The sequence below is a fragment of the Mangifera indica genome, chromosome 15 (assembly GCF_011075055.1).
Source record: "Mangifera indica cultivar Alphonso chromosome 15, CATAS_Mindica_2.1, whole genome shotgun sequence".
Classification (NCBI taxonomy): Eukaryota; Viridiplantae; Streptophyta; class Magnoliopsida; order Sapindales; family Anacardiaceae; genus Mangifera; species Mangifera indica.
The window spans coordinates 13312687-13321451 of NC_058151.1; the positions used below are offsets into that span (position 1 = coordinate 13312687).

The 8765-nt window shown below is 33.9% G+C and overlaps 2 protein-coding genes across 2 annotated transcripts; both read right to left on the reverse strand.

The window, feature by feature from the left end:
- Window positions 1-313: 313 nt before the first annotated feature.
- Window positions 314-3954, reverse strand: LOC123197219. The gene is made up of 6 exons (XM_044611405.1): window positions 3493-3954; window positions 2194-2343; window positions 1462-1720; window positions 1155-1373; window positions 872-1014; window positions 314-806 (listed from the first exon to the last, which is right to left on the reverse strand). The coding sequence occupies exons 1-6, from the start codon at window positions 3772-3774 to the stop codon at window positions 507-509; spliced, it is 1353 nt and encodes a 450-aa protein (XP_044467340.1). The 5' UTR covers window positions 3775-3954; the 3' UTR covers window positions 314-506.
- Window positions 3955-5047: 1093 nt separating this feature from the next.
- On the reverse strand, window positions 5048-7678 carry LOC123198093. The gene is made up of 2 exons (XM_044612677.1): window positions 7511-7678; window positions 5048-6414 (listed from the first exon to the last, which is right to left on the reverse strand). The coding sequence occupies exon 2, from the start codon at window positions 6259-6261 to the stop codon at window positions 5455-5457; it is 807 nt and encodes a 268-aa protein (XP_044468612.1). The 5' UTR covers window positions 6262-6414; window positions 7511-7678; the 3' UTR covers window positions 5048-5454.
- Between the last annotated feature and the right edge of the window lie 1087 nt (window positions 7679-8765).

Here is an 8765-nt window from a genome sequence, read left to right on the forward strand (position 1 = left end):
TGTGGTTGAGTGGCTTATAATTTTTATTGAAAACACGGGTGTTTTTGTTCTCAAAATTAAATGATTATAGGTAAATTAGTTTCAATGGACTTATAGGTTTAGATGTTATTTTGATCGAACACAAACATTTTTGTTCTAAAAATTTAGTAAATAGTTGTCATGGGTTTATGGGTTTAGGTTTAATTGTTATAGGATAATCATTGATTATCTCGAACCAAACACTCCATATATAAACAAATGGTGGATATGATGACTCGAACTCATTTGCTAACCACATAATTTGTGACACTAAAAACTCAAAAAATGTAAATGCACTTTCTATTCCAAATGGTCTATGTTTTCATTTTCATTTGATTGAGATTTTAAGGCATGAAAACTAGTAGCATTACAACCATTTTTTTTCCTCTTCAAATGTAAATATACAGACCAAATTTGAAAGAGGCATCCTGCATCCACAGTAATCTGAAAATATAGAAGTGTTTGTAAAATTCTAAGGTGGTTTGCAGTCACCGTTTCCGGCCGGAGACGGTCTTCTTCACAACACCCACAGAGACTAAAAACTGATCAAGGGAAGATAAGGTTTTCATGTCATCTGGGGGGAAATAACTAGCAGCCTTTCCCATGAGTGATGAGAAGAGAAGAGCGAGTGAAGTTCGAGTAACATAACGCTCACCCAGAAGGTCATCAAGAAAGGCAAACGCAGCTAAGAAATCAGACCTGCTTGCGTTTATTGGAGCTGCAAAATGGGCAGGGATTATTCTCCTGAATCTCCAGTCCCGTGCAATACCATCAATCCAGTCCCGGACCTGAATGTTTAAGAAATTGAGGTTGTCATATTAAAACAATAAAGCAACAGAATGAATTCTTTTACCTTCTCTGGAACTTTGCTGAAAACGAGTGTCTTCACAATTGGTGAAACTATCAATTTCTGTGACATCTGAGCAAAGCTTGCATTTGGTTCCAACAGATTGGAAGGACCGAGGAACAGGATTTGGAGCACCATTCTTTCCCACCCTAAAGCAAGAAACTAGGCTCGTTCAGTTTCTATGTAAAATCAAAACATGTTCATCTTTAAGTCGCATCAATATCGAGGTCAAATCCAATCAGAAAATTAAAGTCGGAATTTTTGGATTGCAGTGGAATGTAGAACTAACCTTTCTGGCGATTCTTCTGGTTGTCAACTATGGGCTCCTGGGGGACTTCTTTGCCTTTACTAAGAAGTTTTACTGCCAAACCATTCTTTGCCGAGGCTAACAAGGAGTCTTTGCTGATACACTCCGGTGGCTTTCGTGGAACAAAAATCACAGCATCTGTAACCAGTAGCGTTCTGGAATGTTTATGATAAAAGGCAACCTCCACATATGGTCCGATCCCTGAAATAGTTCACAAGCGAATGAGCATGTACAATGTACTATGACATTTCTCATTGAAGTTTGAAGCAAGGATACTGCAGTTCATTACCAACTTCAGGTGAGCTTAAGACCTTTTGTTCAATCTCATCAGCCCATGGGGTCGACAAATCCTCGTCTTTCAAGGTTTTGGCGCGGAAAATCCCAAAAAATTCAAGAGGCAAATTCAAGGGCCAACTCCATTGCCTTGGTGCCACCCATATCTGAGCACGGGGAAACTTCCTTGAAAATGGACCAACAAAAATTTTATGCTCGTAAGCGAAAGTTGGCAGGACAATGTACTCGACTGGAGCTCCTAATTCCTTCACAAGCTGCCAAAATAGTGGGAAATTTTTAGTTAAATTAGACATCCGAAGCTTATTTAAGAACACAGCCAATTGAACTTGCCTAAGTCATGAGTTCAAATAATGTACAGCACATGACAAAAAAGAAGACTCCTCAAATGACAAAATATGGTGAATTTGGATATGTTTCTCCATGAAAAGCGTATAGCTTTGCTTCAGCAATTCAAATATATCTGGACATATAACAAGTTGTCACCATTATATCCCAAGTAAATGATACAGACAGATCCCAGATGAATGACTGTCTCACTTGTAGATGAAAGCACGATTGCTAAACCAATTTTTGTTTATCCCTTTGTATTGCTGTATTGACATAAACTAAAATCTAAAAAGCTGTCATCAACTAAACTCAGAAATGCCACGTGCCCTAAGCTTCCAATAGCAGCAAAATTGTGTGACTGGAATACTTATCTAAATAAGTAGTAGAAAAGAAGCAAAACCTGTATGCACTCCTTGGTTGGAGCAATCGGCGCATGGACCCATAATCCTCCGGATTTGAGCTTGATGACTGTCATCCGGATGTTTGTGGAAACACTGCTGAATCCTAGTGCTTGCTCTTGCTCAAATAACCATATGCAGCCTTTCACAGCCTAAATAGGAAAAATGAAAGAAGAGGAAAGTTGTAGAGCAGCAAAAGCAGAATTCTATACATGATTTATGATTAATTTCTGTCATAAAAAATTAAACAATTTTTGGGCACACTAAGATATACTTCTTTTATGCCATATAACATCTTCACTTTGCATTCAAACATATGCGGACATGAGTGAATGAAGAATTTTGATCACGCATTAATTCCTTTTAACATTCATTACTTTGGTACTTTGCACATTCATTCTGTGCATCTAAATCACAGATTCTCTACACTAACATTTCCATTTAGGAATGGATTCAAGTTGAGCATTCTGAGCATCTAAATTACAGATCCTCTACACTAACATTTCCATTTAGGGGAGGATTAAAGCCTAGCCAGCTCTGGCTAGAATTGATGTTCGGCTCATTTTCCCCTCCGAAAATACTGTTCATTCCGCCAGCAGCTGATGTTCTGGCTCAACTCGAATCCATCCCTATTTCCATTTAAAAAACTAGATTTTTGCAATACAAAAATGTATTTTTCTATCTGATGAATTGGTTTCTTTACTAGAGTCAACAATCCATGTTATTGAGCAATGAGCTGCCCTTGCTTCCTCATCAGAATAAGAAAACAGAAACGAAAAAGTCAAAAACCCATTAGAAACATACCTTTACCAACTATGGATCTCATTCTGGCATCATCTACCAAACAAACATTCATAAAAAAATTCAAGGTAAACGCCTAATAAACAAGCAATATTTTGAGTTAGAACAATGAAACAGCATCAAATTAAAGATCTACATCTGCAATTGGTCGTCTGAGTTCATGTGTAGGGCACCTCTCTTTGCTCCAAAAATCCTCAATTATTAAGAAAAATTTATAAACTCAAAGTAAGTCCAAATGAAGTGACATAATGAAAATTCTCAAATATCTTAATAAAGATTTGTATTGATACATCTCAAAAAACACAAACAAAATAGATATATCTGTCAAAGCTGGATACATGCAATCAACAAAAAACAAATTCTTTTTTAAGAACTTATTAGAGTGGATTTCTAAAGCTGAAAAGTTGAAAACTCTACCAAGAACATGAAATTTGACTTCAACTTATATAAATCACACATAAAAATTATTAAAAGATCACTAAAGTTTAAAAGAAGCTAACCTCGGTCCTGCTAGTGCGCCTATTGAGAAAAGGGCCAAGAGGAAATGGGAAGCCGGTAAAGTTTAGATAAAACCTGCCACTTTCACTGGTACTGCTTCTTGTTAAGCCACCAGCTGAAGCAACCACCAAAGTGGTGAAATTTCTAGTTTTGCTTCTGGGTTTCACTTGTAAAGACAGACCATTTAATGACCCACCAAAAAAACTGGAACTTGGGTCTCTAAGAGGAACTGGGTTGTGAAAAAGTTTCGATTTTGGAGAAGAAACAGCAATGGCTGCCACCATTGTTTGAAACTGAGAAAATTGTCTACAATTAACCAAAAAGAAGAGAGCTCAATAGTTGAAGAGCTGGGGACAGAATTTACAGGACCCAGAAATGGGAAATCCAGGCTATGTTTTGGCCACGTGGAGGCTTCTGTTAGATTTTCCTACATGGATTTTCTACGGAATTTCTAATAATTGTGGATGATGAGAATTGAGAAACAATAATAATTGAATCAATAAGTAAAAAACTTGAACCGATTTGCTCATCGTGATCTGCTATCCGAATTTACAATATTTACTTAGATATTTTAAATAATTTTATTATTATTTTATTTATAATTTAAAATTATTATATTTTATAATAATATATTATTGAAATATTTAATTAAATATTAAAAATTAAATACATATAATTTCATTTGTATAAATATTCTCTTCCTTTGATAGCTTGGGAACCGTCAATCCAATTGCATGCATAAGATTTGAATAAAACTATACAAATAAATTATACAAATTTATCTGTATAAATTGAATCGATAACTTGTTATTAGGTAATACGATTGTTTAAATAATAATATGAATACAAAATAATTATATAAATTTATTCATATAATTTGATGTAATAATATCTTATTGAATTATTTTAAAGTGAGAAAAAAATTAAACAATCACAAGTTGTCATATCAATTTCACAAATAAATTTTATTGTATGCATGAATTTATTTGTAATTGTTTACTTTTTTTGGTACTTCAAAATCACTCAACCATATACTATCACATTAATTTACGTAAATAAATTTAAATAAAGGTAATGCTATACGTACTTATTGTGGGTATACAAATGTATATATGTTTACATATGTTATTCTATAATTAAATGTTATTTCATCTTTAATCTAAAATTTATTATTAAATATATATATATGTTCAAAATAAATATACAATTTTATTGTTATTGAAAAAGGTTGAGTAACTTTTGGCTCCTCAATTCTTCAAATTTGTAAAATGGATTCTGTTGCGATCTCAACCTGCAGTAAAAGGATGAACAGAGAGGACTGAATCACCAGAAAACTTTTGACTGTTTTTGACATCAATGAGCATTTAAATGAAGAGACGTAGCACCAAAATAAAAAAAGAAGATTCATATTAAGCAATATTAATAATGAAAAAAATTAACACAAAGGGAGATCACCCAGCTCCAGAAGATATCAAACACTGCCTGCTGTCAGAGAACATACATTCCTATTTCAGTTAATCCATTCAAACTGACTTAGAAGAAAAGGAAAAGGAAACATAACAAGGACATAACCATTACAAAGCTTTAATTAACATCAATCTCATTACATAGGTTTTTTTTTGTTTTTGCCATACAACCATTTCAACTACATACTAGCAATAGCTTTGCAAATCCGCGGAGTAGACATTGCATTTTGTCAAAAGCTTTCATTACCAGCAACCTGCAGAATCCCTGGAACAAACCCCACAACTATCATACAATCCACATCCTAGTGGCACTGAAAAGGTTTTGATCATTACAGACTTTGAGAAACTAGCATCGAGTAGCTTTTGGTGGTGACAACTGGGGAAACCTTTACGAGATAAGAAGTCAACGAATTGCAGAGTTGAGGACACATGGATAAAGGAATATATATAGGTCCAAACTTCTATTCACAGTGCTTACAAATAAAATCCAGTAGCATCTCAAGTGAATATCTCCCTCACAAGCCAATCCAAACTAGGATAAGCGAAGCAAAGAATGAGAAATGATGGGAGAGCAAGCAAAATAGTGACAAGTATGTACAGGGCCAAGATGGCTGCACTGGCAGGTATTGCATACACGACAATCAGAAGAAATATGATAACCAGTGGGAACTTGGCTGTCAGATGAACAAAGAAAGCCAGAGACCTTCGGAGGGAGGATTGCATTCTCTCCACACTGAGGTAATTATTAACATGAAGAGGATCATGGTTTGATCCTACTGGCTCAGCATTATGATTATGTTGTGCCCTCCGGTAATTACCATGATTTACTTGATTTCCAAAACTTAAACTGTTGTTTGATGACCAGGATGGCAGATGATATTCACAAAAACCAGAATGAGGCTTTAATCTATCACCATTCATGCTTTCAACCATCCAAAGTAGAAAATAGTTCTTGCGAGGGAATTTGAGGTTTCCCTTGTAAACCAGACGGAAAGACAAGAGATTGCACCATGGACAGGAAATAAAAAGGGGAAGCTGGATCGGTAAAGTGGGAAATTTCACAACAGCCCACTTAAGTCCTAGGATGCAGTTTTTACAAAGAGTATGGCCACACCATAAAACATAGGGTACATTTTCCACAATATTGAAGGATTCCCAACAAATTGGGCACTCCAGACCCTCCTCTCTGCTAACGATGGAAGACACCTCATCATCTGAGCATTCTGAAGCAGCTTGAGTTAGCTTTTGAGAGTCCTTTTTCAACCCAACATTTCCAGCAATACAGTTGGATGCAAAGTTCCACATTTTGATAATTTGGACCAAATGACTATACCAGCAACATTATTTGCTACTATGGTAGAAATTGAAACTCACAATGGAAACCAGCATCCATCAACCAAAACCCTGAGAACATCCTTCAAGTTAAAACTGCATGCAATACCGCTCTTACAAGTGAACCTGGAAGGAAAAATGCACATAACTTGATGTACTTGAAGATAGGTGATATATCAAATCTTAAAATGTAAACAAATTAAAACCCAAGATCCTAAATTATTAAGATTCTTATTGAAAAGAATAAGTTTAATAAGGTGAATTCACCACAAGCTCCGTAACGGAAAAAACTCAAGATTCAACTATTTTAACTTTTTCATACTTTCAGTTTTCTCTCTCTATACCAGAACTTATAACAGTAGATCGTAAAAATTTTAGAGTTCAAGGTTCAAAGTCCCCACTTTCAACATGTTTCAAATCACTGCTTTAGGCTACAGCAATAAATAGTCCATATTCATTTCCTGCTTCATCAAATCTCAATCAATTAGAAGAACAAAAGCCTGAAAAGCCAACTTAATATTGCCTAACCATAGAAACGATTCAACCCAAATCAAATCATTTGTCGGTGCAAGTGTGCATCATTTTACATTTTATATACCCTAGATTAATGAAAATGATATCACAATCAATCAAACACCAAAACCAAAATAATTCAACTAAATTCAAGAACAAAAAAAAAAAAAAACCCCAAAAAGCTAAAAAATTGAAAAATAACTCCAACTCGATAAACCCAAATTATATCAGCATTAAAGAGATAAGACCCTGCGATCAGAGACGATCCCAGAAACAAAATCAATTAAAACCAAAAACCAATAAATCCTTTGTAGTAATTAACGTGGTGTTCGCATGGATTCAATCAATGAGAAGAACAAACAGCATAAAAAGCCAATTCAATATTGCCTAACTATTGGAAAGATTCAGCTTAAATCAAATTCATTTGTCGCTGCAAGTGTGCATCACAATCAACCAAACACCAAAACCAAAATCAAACAACTAAATAAAAAAAAAAACTCATATAAGCTAGAAATAAATTGAAAAAAAATACAACTCCAACTGATTAAATTACATAAGCATAAAAAAAAAAAAAAAGATCCAGCTATCGATTAAAGGCGATCCCAGAATCAAAATCCAGTAAAACCAACAACCCATAAATCTTTATCGTAAATAACGTGGGGTTCACGTGGGTCTCAAAAATTAATAGCCAATTAAGAGGCGATCTTACCGGTTGACAGATGAAGAGAGAGAAAAGAAGGAGAGGGTTTTGAGTGAAACCCTCGAGTTCGTCTCTCTCTCTCTCTCTCTCTCTCTCTCTCTGTATATATTGAAGAAGAAGAACTAAAATGAGAGTTTCGTATTTGTTTTTTCGTAGGGAATTTAGGATTTCATAGGCTGTGATGTGAATGAAGGAATTCTTCGGGTTCTTCAACAACCTGAGTGGCCATTAAAGAATTTGAAAACGACATCGTTTTTGTCGTTTTCTTCAAAACGGTGTGTTTTCTGAATATGATTGGCTTACCTTACTTTCCGGGTCACAAGGAAACAAAATAATTGGGGAGGGCATTTTCGTAAATCAATGTTGTAAAATTTGTAGTTAATTTATTAGATCTTACAAGATTTTGAAGGCAATTAAAATAGTAATTAAGTGTATAACCTAAAGTCCGTAACACGTTTAATTATTTTTCAAAATTAAAGCGTGATTTGCAATTTTGCACCCAAAAAATAATAATAATAATTCAAGAAGTTTGAATATTTCAACTCCTAATTCAAACAAAAAAAAAATGTAAGCTCACCAGAGTTCTTTTTTAACCGGCCGGAAGACTTATTCTCACTCAAGGTTTAATATATTTTCTAACTCTCATCTGTAAAATTTTATAAATTTAAAAATTTATCTATTTGTTATTAAAGTTAACAAAAATCATTAATTCTAAGAATAAAATTGTTATTTATTAGTGATACTAAAAAATAAAAAATTTATTCATTTTCTCCTTTAAATCCTAAAAATGAATAATTTTTTCTTAAAATTCGATTCAATCATGGTTTTTGAGGGTTAGTTTAATCACTGGGTTTTTAGGATTAAACTAACAATTCTCATCTTCATTGATTCGATTCAATTCGATCAATAAAAATGATTCTTGTCTTCGTTGATTCATCTTCATCTTCATCCAGATGAAAACTCATCTTCTTTAACGAAAACGAGTGCAAAAGAAAGGAGAGAGAGAGTTAGAGGGTGTCTACTATTAAAGAGGGAGAGGATTTGCCTTAATGTTGTAAGGGGTAAATGCAAATTTTCAAAATTTAATCTTGGGAAAAAATTATTACTTTCTAGGGTTTCGATAAAAAAATGAGATAAAATTTTATTTTTTTAATATTATTAGTAACATAATGATATTACATTTAGAACTAACGAATTTTGTTAACTTCAATAACCTATAGGTGGGTTTTTGGATTTTTAAAACTTTACGGATAGAAGTTTAAAA

What these genes read in the sequence shown, in the direction of transcription:
- LOC123197219 (XM_044611405.1), bottom strand. Translation starts at nt 3,774, where the DNA reads ATGGTGGCAGCCATTGCTGTTTCTTCTCCAAAATCGAAACTTTTTCAC. An exon ending in CTTAAGCTCACCTGAAGTTG is followed by an intron (nt 1,374 to 1,461) that starts GTAATGAACTGC and finishes GAACTATTTCAG; the next exon opens with GGATCGGACCATATGTGGAG. An exon ending in CCAGAAGAATCGCCAGAAAG is followed by an intron (nt 1,015 to 1,154) that starts GTTAGTTCTACA and finishes TTCTTGCTTTAG; the next exon opens with GGTGGGAAAGAATGGTGCTC.
- LOC123198093 (XM_044612677.1), bottom strand. Translation starts at nt 6,261, where the DNA reads ATGTGGAACTTTGCATCCAACTGTATTGCTGGAAATGTTGGGTTGAAA.